General features: G+C 46.5%; 2 protein-coding genes across 4 annotated transcripts in view; one reads left to right on the forward strand and one right to left on the reverse strand.

The window, feature by feature from the left end:
• The first annotated feature begins 1,222 nt into the window (after nt 1-1,222).
• UROD (uroporphyrinogen decarboxylase) lies at nt 1,223-9,994 on the forward strand. 3 transcript variants are annotated; one of them, XM_075181626.1, is made up of 10 exons: nt 1,223-1,343; nt 4,518-4,630; nt 5,441-5,520; nt 5,773-5,835; nt 7,620-7,817; nt 7,905-8,066; nt 8,153-8,290; nt 8,456-8,556; nt 9,129-9,195; nt 9,653-9,994. In XM_075181626.1, exons 1-10 carry the CDS (start codon nt 1,330-1,332, stop codon nt 9,794-9,796), a joined length of 1,080 nt encoding a protein of 359 aa, XP_075037727.1. In that variant the 5' UTR covers nt 1,223-1,329; the 3' UTR covers nt 9,797-9,994. The 3 variants fall into 3 exon arrangements, with proteins under 3 accessions (XP_075037727.1, XP_075037726.1, XP_075037725.1); XM_075181625.1 differs by having other exon boundaries at nt 1,334-1,406; XM_075181624.1 differs by lacking the exon at nt 1,223-1,343 and adding an exon at nt 2,104-2,191.
• A 97-nt stretch (nt 9,995-10,091) lies between these two features.
• Nucleotides 10,092-18,925, reverse strand: part of ZSWIM5 (zinc finger SWIM-type containing 5) — a 51,366-nt gene continuing 42,532 nt past the window's right edge. Inside the window, exons 5-14 of the mRNA XM_075181621.1 lie at nt 18,695-18,868; nt 17,708-17,884; nt 17,088-17,234; nt 16,763-16,900; nt 16,283-16,543; nt 15,443-15,578; nt 14,619-14,776; nt 14,101-14,264; nt 13,938-14,019; nt 10,092-13,597 (exon numbers count right to left, since the gene is read on the reverse strand). Of these exons, the coding sequence (XP_075037722.1) occupies nt 12,735-13,597; nt 13,938-14,019; nt 14,101-14,264; nt 14,619-14,776; nt 15,443-15,578; nt 16,283-16,543; nt 16,763-16,900; nt 17,088-17,234; nt 17,708-17,884; nt 18,695-18,868 (2,300 nt within the window). The 3' untranslated portion in view covers nt 10,092-12,734. The remainder of the gene's footprint in view (nt 13,598-13,937; nt 14,020-14,100; nt 14,265-14,618; nt 14,777-15,442; nt 15,579-16,282; nt 16,544-16,762; nt 16,901-17,087; nt 17,235-17,707; nt 17,885-18,694; nt 18,869-18,925) is intronic.

The raw sequence follows: 18,925 nt of genomic DNA on the forward strand, positions 1-18,925 counted from the left end.
ATTACGGTACTGTGAATTGCTTTTGCGGCCTGTTCCAACACATTATCACGGACCGGAAACCTAATTGAATATGGCCCTGAGCATTAATTTTTACTGTACTACCAGTAAAAAATGCACGGCCGCGATGATCTGAGGAACATAACAGTCAACTGAATCTGTGCACTATTACCGTTATTACAACGCCAGCTTTTTGCTTGCTGGCTCCCTGAGCAGAAAGTCGGTTTAACTTTTCCGTAATAACAGTAGTACATTTATCGGGGTGCTATTCTGGGGGGGATTGAATCATCAACTATTTATATAGCGCCACTAATTCCGCTGCGCTGTACAGAGAACTCACTCACATCAGTCCCTGCCCCATTGGAGCTTACAGTCTAAATTCCCTAACATTCCCTGCAATGTAACATCGCAGTACTTTCGTAACAGTGCTGGAAGCACTCCACAGCTAATTGAATATACCCCATAATATATACAGACATATAGGGGCATATTCAATTGTTAGTTTTCCGCGCCGCGGAAAAACTAGTACAGTTAATACGGTAATATGTAGCTGGATTTCAGCTCGCGGCTCAGGGAGCTGCAAGCTCAAATCCAGCGAGTAAATTACCGTATTAACTGTTTTTCCGCGCACGATTACCGTAATGATGGTAATCGACCGCAAGATTTTTGGCGTTTCCGCCGAGAATTGCATATGCCCCATAATATACATACTATGTAAATACAGACATTATGTAATATATATAGACATAATATATAGACATATACAGTCACATACTATATAAATACAGACATTATGCAATATATAAACATAATATATACATATACTATATAGACATATACTATATACAGAGATTATAATATAAACATAATATATACAGACATAATATACAGTATAATATATAGATAGACATATACTATATAAATAGACATTATAATATAAACATATAATATATACAGACATAATATATAGAGACAGACATTATATAATATAAGCAGAAATATAATATATAGATAGATAGATACAGACATTATATAATATATACTGAGCAGCACAGTGACAGCTGCGCGCATACTACACGCAGTACGGTAAGGTCACTGACAGCCGCGCGACTCCTTCCTGGTCGTTGTTACTCAGCAACGCCGGAAGTGTTCTTCGATTCTGGTTGGTTAGGTGAGAGACCACTGACCAATGGATGGAGTAATGAGCTGTGACGTCACAGCCCCGCCTTTCCCCAGACCACATTGGAGTAGAGCGGAGGGGCGTGGCTATGGAGTAGGTTAGAGGACCCGGTGCAGGGACTGGTTACTGACACTTTACTGACACACAGCAGCATGGAGCAGTCACTGTGAGTATACAGCACAGGGTGCAGGGACTGGTTACTGACACACAGCAGCATGGAGCAGCCACTGTGAGTATACAGCACAGGGTGCAGGGACTGGTTACTAACACTTTACTGACACTCAGCAGCATGGATCAGACACTGTGAGTATACAGCACATGGTGCAGGGACTGGTTACTGACACTTTACTGACACACAGCAGCATGGAGCAGACACTGAGTATACAGCACAGGGTGCAGGGACTGGTTACTGACACTTTACTGACACACAGCAGCATGGAGCAGACACTGAGTATACAGCACAGGGTGCAGGGACTGGTTACTGACACTTTACTGACACACAGCAGCATGGAGCAGTCACTGTGAGTATACAGCACAGGGTGCAGGGACTGGTTACTGACACTTACTGACATGGAGCAGACACTGAGTATACAGCACATGGTGCAGGGACTGGTTACTGACACTTTACTGACACACAGCAGCATGGAGCAGTCACTGTGAGTATACAGCACATGGTGCAGGGACTGGTTACTGACACTTTACTGACACACAGCAGCATGGAGCAGTCACTGTGAGTATACAGCACAGGGGTGCAGGGACTGGTTACTGACACTTTACTGACACACAGCAGCATGGATCAGACACTGTGAGTATACAGCACAGGGTGCAGGGACTGGTTACTGACACTTACTGACATGGAGCAGACACTGAGTATACAGCACATGGTGCAGGGACTGGTTACTGACACTTTACTGACACACAGCAGCATGGAGCAGTCACTGTGAGTATACAGCACATGGTGCAGGGACTGGTTACTGACACTTTACTGACACACAGCAGCATGGAGCAGTCACTGTGAGTATACAGCACAGGGGTGCAGGGACTGGTTACTGACACTTACTGACATGGAGCAGACACTGAGTATACAGCACAGGGTGCAGGGACTGGTTACTGACATGGAGCAGCCACTGTGAGTATACAGCACAGGGGTGCAGGGACTGGTTACTGACACTTACTGACATGGAGCAGACACTGAGTATACAGCACAGGGTGCAGGGACTGGTTACTGACATGGAGCAGACACTGTGAGTATACAGCACAGGGGTGCAGGGACTGGTTACTGACACTTACTGACATGGAGCATACACTGTGAGTATACAGCACAGGGGTGCAGGGACTGGTTACTGACACTTACTGACATGGAGCAGACACTGTGAGTATACAGCACAGGGTGCAGGGACTGGTTACTGACATGGATCAGACACTGTGAGTATACAGCACAGGGGTGCAGGGACTGGTTACTGACACTTACTGACATGGAGCAGACACTGTGAGTATACAGCACAGGGGTGCAGGGACTGGTTACTGACATGGAGCAGACACTGAGTATACAGCACAGGGTGCAGGGACTGGTTACTGACATGGATCAGACACTGTGAGTATACAGCACAGGGGTGCAGGGACTGGTTACTGACACTTACTGACATGGAGCAGACACTGTGAGTATACAGCACAGGGTGCAGGGACTGGTTACTGACATGGAGCAGACACTGTGAGTATACAGCACAGGGGTGCAGGGACTGGTTACTGACACTTACTGACATGGAGCAGACACTGTGAGTATACAGCACAGGGTGCAGGGACCGGTTCCAGCTCCTGTCTCCAGTCATGTGATGTATGAGACCCGTTGTATAATCCGCTGCCGCGTGGATTACTATACAGAGAGTCAGGGTCTTATCGGGAAAGCAGAATTAGATAGTAACTGCCAGTCTAGATGGTGCTATTATTCTAGATGTCTGTAGATTATGATGAGGAAAGTAATATAGTCCCAATCATCCTATATATAATTATAAGTGGCATACCCCAAAGCTACACCACCTGTACTACTGTAGTGAATTTAATAGCACTGCCTTCCTATCATTAGGTAGTCCTTTTCTCTCAGCTATTGTAGAACTACAAGTCCCAGGAAGTTCAGATGTACTTTTAGGGCAGCTGGGGGGCCCACAGATCACACACACACTGAGAGGGCCGCTGTGTCAGATGATTACGAGTCCAATCTGTCAGCATCTTGTCAGGGTGGGGTGTCTGCTCCCCACCCTCTGTACATCCACTTTGAAGGCTCTATCTGCAGACTCCAGATATGGGATCTGTCCTGAAACTTGCAGACATGACACTTGTGGGGGAGCAGTTGTGGTTTCTGCGCTGGAGACAACGTGCAGGAATAATTATAGAGCATTTCAGGGCTGCTGGGCTCCAAGTGGCAATTAAAAGCTCTAGAATTCTGACTGTTCAGACTTCCTGGAGATTTCCTGACTGGGGGATTGGAGTGGGCACATTTACGGTTAAGTTGGGCGTCCTCTATCTTCAGTTGCAGCATTTATCTTTCTTTTTTAAACCACAAGAATGGATGCTGAATCTGCTTCCTCCGTGTTATAATGCCAGGGTTATTAGTGAGGTATGTAGAGATTAATAACAACTCGATAACATGATGCAGCTCAAACATCACATTCATTATGGTCACTAAAACGTCCATCAAAAATAGCTTCAAAATAAACCAGACTAGACCCAGGATACAGGAGACAGATGACCACAGAACTCGGAGGTCTGGTGACCGGACGATTACTTGATACTAAGTAACCCTACAGAACACTATATACATCGGAAGGTTACATGAATGTATTGTATCGTCTAGTGGGAGCTGCCATGTTTGCTGTACAATTTTATAAACCACAAAGGGTTTTCAAGCACCATGACGGTTGTTTGCACTTTGTATATGTTTCAAATGTGAAGATATTTCATTGTACCTGTCATCTACACACACTGGAGGCAGCCATTATGAGATCTGAACCATTAGGTCTATACGTTTGGCAGGATCCAGTGATATCGCTCAGCCGGTGAACTATAGTACATGCTTATTACATGTACTATATCTGTGGGGTGGAGGTTCCTCTATACTGTACACAGCTGATTTCCTGGCTTTAGTAAAGGACACTGCAGCTGGCTGATAACAGAGAGCAGAAGCTCACACATACAGCAGTTCCTGTTCTGCCTCCATATTGGACCTCTTACACGTGGGTGTCTCAGGGTCAGTCTGACTCGTAAAGCTTCATATCAGTTTATTGTAATAGTGACTGTTACAGAAAATGAGGGTAGAGGCTTATAATTGTTTCTCTCTCCGCAGCCCTGAGGGTTTCCCGGCTCTGCAGAATGACACGTTCCTGCGCGCTGCTCGCGGGGAGGAGTGCCGCCATGTTCCCGTGTGGTGTATGAGACAGGCGGGCAGATATCTGCCAGGTGCGTGGCCTCCAGGACAGATGTAATATGGGGATTATAACCTGTCATCTAGGACGTCACAATGCAGTTTATTCTTTATGTAGAATTGTCACCTACACAGAGGAGGCAGAAATTATGTGGGATCAGTAAGCATACAACCCATCACCTTATTAGGAACCAGTGACAGCAACGAGGCATGAGGCACTTTGTATATATCCTGCCAGTGTCTAGTATAGCGGTAGGGGGCAGGTTCAGTAGTATTTCTGCAATAAACTTGCTCTGTCCCGTCTTCTACACACAGTCATTTGGACAAATGATTACAGTGTTACAACTCCAGGATTATCGTAGAGTTGTCCCAGTTGTCTGATTAGATACTTTGTGCAGTTCTTTGGAAGGAGACATTGACTTCTGCCTCTGACAAGGTGTCGTGTGATCCTGGCACCGGATTCGATGACCATTATTATTATTAATTTTTATTTGTAAGACGCCACAAAGTGTCCGCAGCTCCGCACAGAAACAAAGAGTAGGACAGTGCAGGGTAAACATTACGGTACAATAAACAAGTAGCACTTCTACTCAGGTAGTTCAGCGCTCAGCTAATAAGAAAGGGTGGGGGGAGTCAGCATGACACCTACGTTTCTTCTCCAAAACCAGTTGATATGCTCAATCATCCCGAGAGCTGCGTAATGCTACATGGGAAGGGGTGAGGATAATACCTATATAGGAGTTTATTCTGAATTGCAAACCCTCTAGTAACTCCCTAATCCCCCCTATTCTGTCATATGCAACGCTGCCCTCTTGTGGCTAGACTTTGAAATACATTTCTTGCAGAGTTTCGGGAGACCCGCGCTGGCCAGGATTTCTTTGCTTCGTGTCGCAGTCCTGAAATATGCTGTGAGCTCACCTTGCAGGTAATGCCGGGGGGGAGGTAATATCACAGATACTTTGTTACCATATTTACAGGAGTATCAGGTGCCTTCAATATGGGATTACTAATGTACCTGAAAACTCTATTTGTGTATATATTTTGTGGGTTTACAGGTAGTCTGATGCATACAGGATTTATTTACAAGCAGGAGAATATACACAAATGCTTCATGGTGCTGGGGAGGGAACTATCACTTCAATATTATAGAGCTGACACATTGTTTCTCCGCTCACAGCCGCTGCGGAGGTTTCCTTTGGATGCTGCCATCATCTTTTCTGACATCCTCGTTATACCGCAGGTAAGTTCTGTGTAACTATATATAACTGCTATTACATTCCAGCCCCGAGTTCAGGAAATCTTATCCCACAATAAAGAACTGTAGGCAGCTTTCGGAAGGAACAATTTAACAGCATTAATTACTTGATTTAAAATAGGTTAACCAGGATCTCTGCAATCAGCCAGGTACTGAAACCTCTCCTAATAACTGGAGCTTAATTACATTTATGTAGCTTATAGTAAATCTTATTGACAACCACCTCCCCTCAGCTAGTAGATATTGGGGATCCCATGCTGTGGACTCCCCCCAGCCCTACATCACCTGTCCATTGTGACAACCTGGGAGATTTGTCATTGATACGGTGACATGTCGCTTTCTAACACTGGTGCTGATTGGATTAATGGCTCTGAGTGTACATCCCTATCACACTGTTACTGACATGGAGACCAGATGCAGATCTCCTGGACTGTGGGAGGGTCCCTGACAGTCACTCTATTTGGGGGAAGGGGTGGATTAGAGTCTACTATTTGACTGGAACTATCCTTTTATCTATGAAGGAAGTGGCTCCTAACAGTACTAAGTACATAGATAAATAATTGCAACTAAGGTTGATACTGTATTGTGTGTTGAATTTTTTGTGTTTTTAAATATTGTAATGTCCATTTTTGTAGGAAGATACTGGGTGTGTTATACATGTATAGGGTGATATTGCCAATAGCTCATACAGAAATATTATCATTTATTTATAAGGTGCCACAGGATTTCCGCAGCACTGTATGTAATACAAACAATAGACCATAGAGTGAAACCGTACAGACCATTAAACTAGTAATACCATGGATTCAGAGGCTCCAGGCAAAGCAATTCTAGTGAAGTTGGAGCAGTAGAGTCGGTAGAGAGACAGGAGGGAAGAGGGCCCTGCTCATAAGAGCTTACATCCTAAATGGTATGACTTAACTTGTCCGCTAGATGGTGCCAGTCCCCTACAGACTAAATGCAAGGAAGGCATAACAGTAATGTATCTGAATCAGAGCCTGATTAAGACCCCATGGGGCCCCTATGTAAGATAATGGTTTGGGCTACTGTTTCTTGCTCATCCAGAGATGTAACCCATCCGCCGCTGCACACTTACAGTACGACACCAGTCACTGACTCCTGTACATCGGCTGCTGGGATAGATAAACCTTGTAAGAAACACGCAGAAGGTTTGATACATGAGACGTTGAGCGTAATGTGAATCCTGATCAGTTATGTACTGAACGCAGAGAAGTATCCTCTCATTCCTGGACTGTCTGCAGTCATGTCCTCCTCTGATTAACAGTAAATTAATAAACCATATACTAAATATATAACAGTTTGCATTTCTGAATATGATGGACAAAACCTATATAATGTGAAGACCTGGTGATCTTATTGCTCCGGAGTTTATGATTGTGGTGTTGTATTGCGGTAGATTCTATCCCACTAAAGTCTGTTATAATTTCCCTATAATACCCCTACTGTGCCCGTTCACCCCTTTGCAGATAGTCTTCATACTTGGGGGGGGGGGGGAGGAGCTTCTAACATATCGGGCACTGTGTGACTGATGGCTTGGAAGACTTGCTGTGTGGATTGGTTGATACTTACTCAGGGGTGGGGCCGTTGATGTCATATTGGGGGGGGGGTGATGCTTTCTCACAGAGCTGCAGTGACCTATCATTGCATAATGTATTTTACTTCCCGGGTTGATATCTTAAAATGAGAGTCTTGGAACTGAACTAGCAGCTGACTGGTCTACACACAAATCATTACATTGTTGTTCCCAGGCGTTGGGAATGGAGATCGTTATGGAGCCAGGAAGAGGACCTGTGTTCCCCAATCCTCTCCAGAGTCCGGAGGATCTACAGAAGCTGAAACCTGCAGTGGACGTTTCCCAGGATCTGGGCTATGTGTTCCAGGCCATCACCCTGACTCGTCATAAAATAGCCGGCAAAGTTCCCCTAATCGGATTCACGGGCGCTCCGGTGAGTGGGAGGGGCATTGGTGCCCAGGGGACGGGTCATACGACAATCTACATGTTCTGTGACCTCTGTATCTTCTGACTCTTACAGTGGACCTTGATGACCTATATGATAGAAGGTGGAGGTTCTGCAACAATGTCCAAGGCAAAGCGCTGGCTCTATCAGCACCCAGCTGCCAGCCACCAGCTACTGCAGCAGCTGACGGATGTCATCGTGGACTATCTGGTGGGACAGGTGGCAGCCGGAGCCCAGGTACGATGGAAGAGATTGTTCCCCAGCACTGAGACAACAATCCGGGTTCTCATTCTCCCGTACACCGCTGTGTATTTGTGTTCCAGGCTCTGCAGGTGTTTGAGTCTCACGCCGGATGCCTCGGCCCCCAGCAGTTTGCAGACTTCTCTCTGCCGTATCTCCGGGACATCTCGCGCAGAGTGAAAGAGAAGCTAAAGACTGAAGGACGGGAAGAAGTGCCGATGGTGAGTTCATGTTTGTGCGGGAAAGGTGATCATCCTTTGAGATGTAACATCTAACTCCTGCCGGCGCTGCAGAGCGCGGTGGTGCCTTACGGATAAAGGATGTTCGCATGGATAGTTATTTTACATTCACTACTAGATGGAGATGAATAATGAGCTCTCTTGTAGATCGTCTTTGCGAAGGACGCTCACTACGCACTGGAGGATCTCTCCCATTCCGGGTACGAGGTCGTTGGGTTGGACTGGACAATTCGACCGCAGGAAGCCAGGTGAGAAGTGGTCGCTCTGGTCAATGGACAGGATTCCTTGGTAAAAGCCAAAGGTGTTAACTAATGGGGCACATCCCATGTGGGTATATGACACGTATCTCCAGATGCGCTCAATAAAGTTGCACCTTCCTCAATAAATTAGTAAATCTTATTTTTCCTGCCTTCGGGAAGGCCGGGATGTCATAGGCAACAAATGTTGCAGAGGATTCTATACTACATTATGGCATTTTATCCAATAAAATATGTTTCCCAATAGTCCGGTGCTTCTCATCAGACCACCTGGTTCTGTCCTACTGACGGTTAGAGCCAATCCACTATCGTCTCAAGATCCAGATCCCAGCGTTTGTATTATAACATAAGATTCATCCATCCGTTTCCTCCTGTAACTTGGACGAGATCAAACCATTGTCATACACAGACCTGGATGTATTATCCAATAGTTTCTTTTATTGTTTAGTCTAATACTCCCCATCATGTACCTCAATTCTACAATACAGACCTCGCTCTCTAATACACAGACCGGGGCACTTGTGACACTGAACATTTTACACTAATTTGAATCTTTCTTTCAGGGAGAAAACGGGGCGGAGGGTGACCCTGCAGGGTAACATGGATCCGTGCGCTCTGTACTCCAGTAAGGTGCGTCCTACAAACACGATGATCTGCTGATGTTTTCAGTAGCTGAGAATTAGTTTGTTACATGTTTGGATTTTTCATAATGCTGTTGAAGCAGAAATTGGGTGAATATAATCAGAATTTAGCTCACGTGAGTAACATAGACCATGGTCTATCAGTGAGGAACCCCCAGTAAGGATTGAAAATTTCTGATTTTAGGAAACACTGTGGCAGCCTGTGACATGTTTTATATAGAGACCGGTTTCTCAAATCTCTTTAAAAAAGGCCATGTCAGTCTTTCCCTACTTGTAATTATAGGTTGATTTCTCTAATTACTGCGTCTTGTATAAACATAATCCTGAAAACCTGGCCGGGCCGGGCACTACTTGGGGAAACGCTGATGTAGATAATGGTGATATATGGTACAGGGAGCTATAGGGTTGTACGTGATCCTCGCTTCAATCTCGGCCCTTTCCTGCAGGAGAACATTGAGCAAGTGGTGAAGAATATGCTGGACGCCTTCGGCCGTAAGGCGTATATCGCTAACCTGGGCCACGGCTTGTATCCAGACATGGACCCGGAGCACGTGGGAGCCTTCATCGCTGCTGTACACAAATATTCATAGGACCAAGAGCGGAGCCTCTATTTCCGGAGTTACTGTACAATGGATTATAGCAGAACTGACTTGGTCATATCTGGACTTGCAGAAACCGACTAAGAAATCTGATTTATATCTGTGTAAAAATCCTTTTGAAGATCAGTAGGAAATGTTACATTAGACCCAGTGAATATTTGTTATATATTAAAGACAGGTTTAAAACCATCATGTGAAAGTGACTTCATACCTCAGAAGTAATTACCATGCACAGGTATTACTGAGTCCCAGCTCACACTCACACAATCACTGGAGGGAAATAAAGTTTGTGATCCACAATTTATTCATAAAAAAGCACTGAAATTTTCAACACAATTCATATAAAATGGTTTCAGCAATACATAAATAGGGTTAATTTTCTTATTAATATTAACAAACATTAAGAGGTTGCACGAATATAACAAAAGAGCATAGAAATGAAACCGGTAGAAACGAGACCAATGATACGTCTGTGGCGGGAATACTGAGGGCAGAATGCGCTTACTTTGGGAAGTGTAGAAGCGATACAAAAAGACAGACGCATGTTAGCAGTCAGCGACGATCCACTATCACCCCTGCCCAAGATCTTGCCCGTTCAAAACCCAAAAATGATTGACAGGTAGCAGAAGGCAGATGACGAGGGTACAAATAAATAAGAGGGACAGAAATTGGTGTGAGGGAGAGTTCACAGGATGTTGTTCATTTTGGGTTCACCCCCCTGCTACACCGCGTTTATTGCTAAACCTCAGTCTTTTCTGATCCCCGGCGCTGCCCGCAGAGTGGAATCCACCATCACAAATACACAGTTGCTTCTATACACCCTCGTTTCTCCTACATCCCAATATCTGACACTATTGGGTTTAAAGGGATCACAAAATATCCTCAAGAGCAGGTTAAGGTGTCATTTCCACAGAACTTTATTGCAATATCCACTTTGCAACGGCCTGTACCACTATTCATGTGAATGGGGGGGCGCGCGTCAATGAGCTAAGATTCTTGGCACCGTCTCAATATGTTCTTGTATTACTGTGGGGGGGGGGGAATGACCCCTCTCCCCCCATTATAGCCAAACCTCATTGCACGCTATATGATCCCAAAAACCAACTCCCTCCTCCCACCTGAGAAAGCACTTAAAGCACCACCCGAGCCAAAGCATTCAAGTATACCGTCGCCCTCCGCAGAAGGACAGAACCATCATAAATAATTAGTACTTTACATTTCGTAATCCACATATATTATCATATTTACAGGTAGATAAATGCTTTGTGTAAAGTGTTCCCTGAGTTTGGATTGCAGTCTGTTCAGCGATGAGGGGGAGACACTTCTCATCGGGGGTAGGATGAAGGAGGTAAAAGTGGACGAGATGAGGGCGGTTTATGAAGAGGAAACGGCTTCAGCATGTAGAAATGTCAACATTTGTAGCGTCTTCCAAATGTTTATTTTTGGACTATCAATGAGCTGGAATGGATCTCAGAATAAAATCATATGTTCTAGACTAGTGTAAGTGAACCTGTGAGGTGTAAGAGCAGCCTGAGGGGGGAGAAACAGCGACCGTACAGTCTTGTTGCGTATAGTAAACCTGGAGTTAAACTTCACTGGCTCCAAGTATTAACTAAGTAAAATGTGTATATATATTAGGCCAGATTAAAGCTAAGTCTCTGCATTCCAGCCTGTGCTCGTGCCTGCCTCTAGTGGTCATTGTAATGCACTGCATTCACACAAGCCCTTAGATGCTTTTTACCTAATTCAGCAGTCAATTGGCTGGACACAAAATTATAAAAGAAACGTTCTGGCATCTCTTACAGTCCCCTGGTCAATTCATTTACAAACAAACCATATCCCCCCCACCAGCACTGAAATCAGTGATGTTACTGAACGGCATTAAATCAAGATATCTTTATCTTCTGTCACGCACCTTAATTGCTCAGAATTTGGTCATTTAAAGAGGTTTCTCTCATTTTTAGAACACGTTTTCTTGTTTGTAAGCCTGCAGTGCATTGTGGGAAAGGCTACAGTCTATGCTGTATACAAGAGGTAGGCAAACGGTGGCTCCACAAACTGGCAGGACATGCTGAGACTATTAGTCCCACACTTGGAGAGCCACTGGTTGTTTAATCCTGCTATACACACACACTGCAGGATCTAACTCCTTAGTGGCTGATCAATGCCAGGCGTTAGGAATCCCTGAACTCGTTACATAGGTGACCGAAGCTGCTGGGAGGGGACATTTACCAGCAAACGGCTGTTTCAAGGGGTTTTATTTCTGGTATATAGAGATCAGCATTTCCTCTATACACAGATGTATGGATGCTTTCAGTGACCATTTATCATCTGAGAGCAGCATCAGAGCGTTGCTGTTGAGTAAGCAGTGTTACACATTCTCTGGCAGGGAACGGGACTAGTGATGCAAAATCAGAAGCAGAGCGAGCGTTTGGATCCTCCCGGATCTGGCTGCATTATAAATTCCTGGCTCCGCTGCTTTGCAAGCACCTGGGAATGACAGGAATTTTGCACACAGAGACCCCCTGCAGGATGCTGCTCTGTGTGCATTGCACTGCCCCCTGGTGGAGAGACCTAGACCTACACCCTCATCAATTGCAATACCAAACTTCATTATCACAGCTTGCTCACCCTCACGACAGGTCAGTTACTATCCACATACAGCATGTTCACTTCTAACCGTACGACAGACACAACTGGGTTACTTAACTCCTCCTTGTCGCCCCTAACTGGCTTCACGTATGACAGGAAGATGGTATATTTTGACACGGTGCCTCCCCCCAGAGAAATAATGAAATGTTTGGCAGGTGTGATGAAAGGCTCCTGCTGACACAGTCCTGGATTGGGCCCTGAGATATTAGGGCCCAGATATACAAGGAAGCAGAACAGTTGAGCTCTTCATAACTGTGTGTTAGAAATATGAGCGGCCTCAACCAAACCTCTCCCTCACCAACATCATCAGCTTTTTCTTGCCTTTATAGATCTGTTTTAAATTGTCTATAAATTGGGCAAACTGCAGCAAACCGTCCTGCCCGAGTAGAAACGTCTCCCTGGCTTTGCTAAGGAACTCGATGAACTCGCCGTAGTGTCGAGGGCTGATGTGTGTGAGACGCGAATGGGTGGTGTTAATGTAGGCGCCAACCGCTGCGTCCAGCAACTGGCGAAGAGGTGGTTTGTCTGTTGACATCAGTTTACCAGAGTTCCGCCTGCCAGGAATCCCAGCCAATCCTGGAGCCGTGAGCGTGCATCGTCTAAGGATGTCTGACAATACAGTAGCGCAGTGCACACTTTTCACCACCAGAGGCACTAATGCTGCCAATTCATTTTTACCAAGTGAGTGGCTGAGAGAGCAAGCCCACAGGACGTCATTAATGGCAGGGTGCGTGTCCTGGTTGTAGGCTAGGTTGAGGTGGCTCATTGCTAATGAGCAGAGTTTGAAAGCCCGTAGCGGGTAACCGCGGTGCTCCATGTAGCGGGCGATTGTGAAGAGCTGAGAGTAGGTCATTCCCCCCGATGCGGCATCCACTGCGATCTGATACGCTGTCTCGAAAGCGGTGTGGTCTTTTTCACATAAGGTGAGAGCCGACAGGGCACAGTTCTGAGGGTCCTTCATGGCGCACTGCAAGGCCAAGGTCCGCGCGCAGCTGGCTAGTTCCTCCCGCTGGGCATAGTCCAGGTTGAGTCGCAACACGGTGCTGTGAGACGTGGCTGCGGCGGCCACAATACTGGTGGCTTCTGTAGGGGTGAAGAGCGTGTACCAGCTCTGGAGGATGCTTACAAGGGCGCGGACACCTGGAGGGATAAAGACGGGGGTTTTACATTAGGCAGCACGATACAGCGTATATACATCTACAAACTACGCCTCTGTCGGATCAGCGACACTAATGAGGGGATGACTGAGCCGCTACAATAAGCTGTTGTAAGATACATTCATTTACTACCTATTCTATTAATAATGATCTATTTTTCCCATTAGAATCTTGGGCAACTACTTGAAATACCAATTACATCCTAGAGGGGGCATCACATACAGTGGGAGAATGATCTTATCAGGTGTCGCCTATATTGTTCATACAGTCGCCTCAGCCTCTAACCTCCCTGCAACACGATAAACGCCATCAGTAACACGTACCAACTTCCGTAGCGCATGTGACAAGCCACCGAACCATCTCCCTACGCCGCCAGTTGAGGGTGCTGAGCGTCATTCGCATCACCTAGAGAGAGAAAGAAAAGGGTTAAGCATTTTTCGGGAGTTAGACACTGGATTATGATGGAAGAATATACCAGATTCTCACTTGAAGTCCGAGCTCCAGGGCAACATTGAGCAGGGTGGTGTCAGAGCTGTTGTCGGCCGGGGTGGCGATCTTAAAAGCATCCTGCGCCAGCTTGAAGATGAGCGAGGAGGAATGGATGTTCCGCTGTATGGCTTCCAGCACGGTGCGGAGGCGCAGCATGTCGCCTGTAAACAAAAGGTTACTGCATGGTGGTGGGAAGGGGGCTTACTGTACTTTTTTCAAGATAACTTAATAGTGACAACACCCACAAGTACAATGTATTGGGTATTTATTCAATGACAGTCATTTTATTGACGTAGAAGCATGGGGTAAGTACCAGATCTGGTAACTGTAAATGAACACACACGTATGTAGTACCCAGATTATGCCCATGGATATAGTTGGATACGGGATGTCACAGGTCTTATGGTTTATGAATAGCACAGATACTCGGAAGGTAGAACTGGGAGTTATAACGTAGGTCACATTTTCCACCACTAGGGGCAGCAGAATACACACAGCGGTTACAATGTCCTCACCTTTGGCAGCGGTCAGCATGGTAGAAGCCAGCTCACACTGCTGTGACTCCAAGTGTCCCAGAGTGAACCAACGGGGATAGCGGCTGGGCACCACAGACACAATGTGATGGGGGTGAGACACGTCGCCGGAAGGGATACTGCTCTCCAACACCGGGAGCCTGGGGGCAGAAGTGAGATGGATGGTTTATATGAGGAGGGACCTACCCCCCCACCCCCAGGAGCACCGAACAGCCTTCTCCAATGTGATCTCTAACACAAATTATCTGTATACACAACTTTACACTATAAACACAGATGCCCATCCATCATCCAGAGGTTTCATTGACCCCAATTCAGGTAACACAGTGCTCTCACTTGTAAATGTAGTTAGTAAAGACAAAAAACCCAAACAGGCACCTACTCACATTTCCCATATACACACAGACACACAAAACTACACAAACATTCACGCATCCATTCACCTACACATACCGTGTCACACAGACACACACAACCCATACACACGCACACAACCCGTACACACACTGTCTCACACAGACACACACAACCCATATACACACACACACACACACACACACCCGCGCACACAGTCTCACGTCTACACAGACACACACATCGTCTCTCACACAGACACACACAATCCGTACACACACCGTCTCACACCTACAGACACACAGAACCCGCACACACCTACACACACACACACACACACACACACCTGCACACACAGACACACACACACCGTCTCACACCTACAGACACACAGAACCCGCACACACAGACACACACACACCGTCTCACACAACCTGCACACACCTACGCACCTCATCGCCCGGAGAGACAGTTTATAGGCCAGGTCTGCGTCATGGGGCAGCAATGCAGAGAAGAGGTATTTGGCAAAGGTGTGCATAGGTACACTCTCCCGGTGTATGATCTCCCCAAGACCGCTGAACGGACCTCCTGAAACACACAATTCTGTATTAGGCACAGTGTGTACTGCTCTCCTACCCTCTGTCATAGGGACATACATAATGTGTCTATGGTGGGCTCCTATAGCCCCTAATCCTTTCCCTCAGACACCAGAGGACCAGTGTATGTATATATGTGCACCGTCTACTGCATCACAGCGGGATTCTAATGTGGGAACAGATCCCGTTATACACGGTAATGGGAGAGACATACGTGTGGCCAGTCCTGTTCTCTGTGTAATCTTACTGTTGTCCGACGGTATCAGGATATAAAGACAACATTATCCCCGCTTTTATTTCAGGGATTCCTTGAAAGCATCTTTCAAAGTCCTATTGGCTGAACAGAACTTGAAATTCTCCACTGATTACTGTCCCAGACAACTGTGATTTCAGCCTCCAGTCTGTTTAGTTAGAAAGTGATTTGGTAACAACATGTATGAAACCAATTTACACCTCCCCATGTTTAATATCTGCTTGGATAAAGCATTCTGTTGTCGTGGAAACGGCTTCGCTCTCACTACATTACACTCAATCAGCTAAACGGTTACATAGAGTCTCATGGTGATAAATATTTCATTCCTTCTCTCTAACTGAATGTCCCTATTACTACTGATATATATGTAACAAGTGGTGTAATATGACGAGTAAAGTGGATTGTACAGTGCTCTCTAGTCCCAGCGGGTGGCGCTCTCTCACCTTCCAGCAGCAGGATGCACTGTTTGCGCAGGGTCTGGACAAGCACCGCGTCCAGCTCCAGCTCCTGCAGGCGGGCGATGATCTGCTCCTCGTTGCGACACACTTTGTCCTGTGCGTACAACCCTTCAGGCATCAGTCGCTGCTGCCCCATACCCATCAAAGCCACCTCCAGCGCTAGCGACAGGTAGGATTCCCCGCTATCCAGGGAGCCACTTAACACGCACACGTGTTGGTAGTTCGGGTGCTGAGACTCGCTGCTTTCTGTGAGGGGGAGAGAAGGAACACGCATGTAGCACAAAGTGCAAACCTATGAATCACAAGTCCCTGAGTTCATCTTCTCCAGATATCTGAAGACAAGATCCGTCTCAGCCAATCACATTGTGTGTGGAGAGGATCCTGTCTACGCCTCTCCCCGCTTTGTGGGTGCCCAGCACAATGTGGCGCCTTCTCGCTACAGCTGACAGTGTTGTGACCTCCTACCTGTCCCTTCCATGGCATTCTCCTCGTCCACACGACACGCCTCCGTCAGAGTGGTAAATAAACAACCAATTGGGTCCAGCGGGTGCCCCACCCATCCCTCCAGGTTGGTGATTGTGGTCGTATTTCTCTGAATCAACTCTGCAAGAATGAAAGAAAAAACAAAGTGATTCTTTTACAACCAGTAAAGAGATCAGTAATGCAGACAGTACAAGGCCTGAGGTCACCACCATTCATTGCACTACATGTGACACAGGATCCCGCTACGTGCAGCCCCCAGTGCCCCTCATACACTCCCATAACACAGACGCCTGGCGCGGGACTCTACCTTTCTTCTGCTGCTTGTAGATTTCCAGCTGCCGTTGTTGCTGTAATCGGAGGGTGCTTATGATGGCTACTGCCAGCCGTAATGCTTCTTTGGGGTAACCGTGGGATCGCAGGGCATCCACTCGTGCACATGCTGTGGGAACATGTTCTAAAATACAAAATATTAATATTAGGTAACAGGACACCACAGAGCCCCACTCCGCTTCTTCCATCTGATCCTTAACCTGCAGTCGCCTCTGTTCCACACAAGTATTTTCTTCCTCCTGGCCCAGGATTGTAGTCTTCTAAAGCCCCTGATCTCCCTCCCGCGGTGCTTCCCAGTCTAAACAGCCCTCCACGAAAGTCAGACCTGTAACCTGACACACGGTATGGGAAGCACTGACTACCTCTGCATATCAGCCAAAGGCATGCTGGGAAACCCCACAAATTCTGCAACCAACCCCCCCTCCCCCTGGCTAATCTCTTCTATCCGCATCTCCCTCCCACTCACCCCTTTCATGCCAAGTCACACTGAGGATTCTCAATAGATTATGTGAGACACAAGTGTAACAGGTACAATATGTACTATGAGAACGGTGCACGTTTCCATTTCTCTGCAGGAACTGATCTCTAGGCACTCACCCAGCCACAGCGGTTGTCCCTGGGAGTTGAAGATCAGGCTCTCTCCATCTCTCTGGCAGGATGGGGACAGGTAGAAGTCACTGCTGATTATTCTCTGCAAGTGGCTGTCTTGCCAGTGTAAGTCGCAGCCTTCGATTGCACGGGTGAAAACAGTTCTTCGTGGCCGTACTAAGGAGTCTAACAGCAAAGGGAGGAAAATAAACTTCAGACTGTACATCTCTACTCACAATATAATATTACAGACTCAAATCTGACTTTCCTGGGACCCAGATTGTATCCCACCCTTTACTAACAATACAAAGGTAGGAGAGAGATTTTACCTCCAGATGATTTTACATGTTTAGATCACTCCAGAATGAGGTTCACACTGAACCAACCACAGTTATTAATAACCTGAGTGAAGGGAATCGGGGACACAGAGAGCTGTGAATCATGAGTAGGAGGAAGACTCCATACGGTGCATCTAGTTACATTAACAAGTATTGTCTGAGTGGAAGAGCTGCACAGACAGAAACTCTACAGGGAGGTAAATACGGAGCCTCAATCAACCTCCTGTCCTCCTGGCAAGAGCGTAGCACGCAGGGCAATCAGGACAAGAGCACCTGCAGGAGCCGCAGACTGTGATTTGTGCTGCTCATCAGATGGTCGGGGGACAAGGGGGGGTACATGTTGCTCTGGTCACAGAACGACACTCAGAGAAACGCTCTGTGGGTTTAATGAGCAGCACAAGGGACGTTTAACATTAAGAAAACACATCAGGTGGTCACAAGAAGAGGTTACACTACAAACACTTGGTTCAGGTCACCTATTTTGCCGTGCACAATATTTACTTACATACTTAAAGGAAATCCAGCACCTACCCGCTGTGGGCTGAACCAATATTCAAAGAGAGTATAGCTTTCTCTGCTGAGTGTAGCATGCAGGACCTCGGAAAGCAGATGTAATAACATGGAAGCCATAAGTGGATGTGATTGGCTGTGTACTTACCGTGACCGTTACTTTGAGGAAGGGCGTTGGTGATGTTAGGGAGGTCGTTGCCGTAATTCCCATCCTCCAGCGGACACACGTCCATGTCGCTCCACTTCCTGAGCTGCCGCAGCCAACAGGCTTTTTCCTCCGGCTTGCAGTGGGGGTTCAGCACGATGCAGACCCACAATGCCCCTAGAGAGACCGCCAAACAGACCAATTGCAGCACTTCCAAAATAATAGTTTAAAAAT

The sequence above is a fragment of the Mixophyes fleayi genome, chromosome 8 (genome assembly GCF_038048845.1).
Source record: "Mixophyes fleayi isolate aMixFle1 chromosome 8, aMixFle1.hap1, whole genome shotgun sequence".
Classification (NCBI taxonomy): domain Eukaryota; kingdom Metazoa; phylum Chordata; class Amphibia; order Anura; family Limnodynastidae; genus Mixophyes; species Mixophyes fleayi.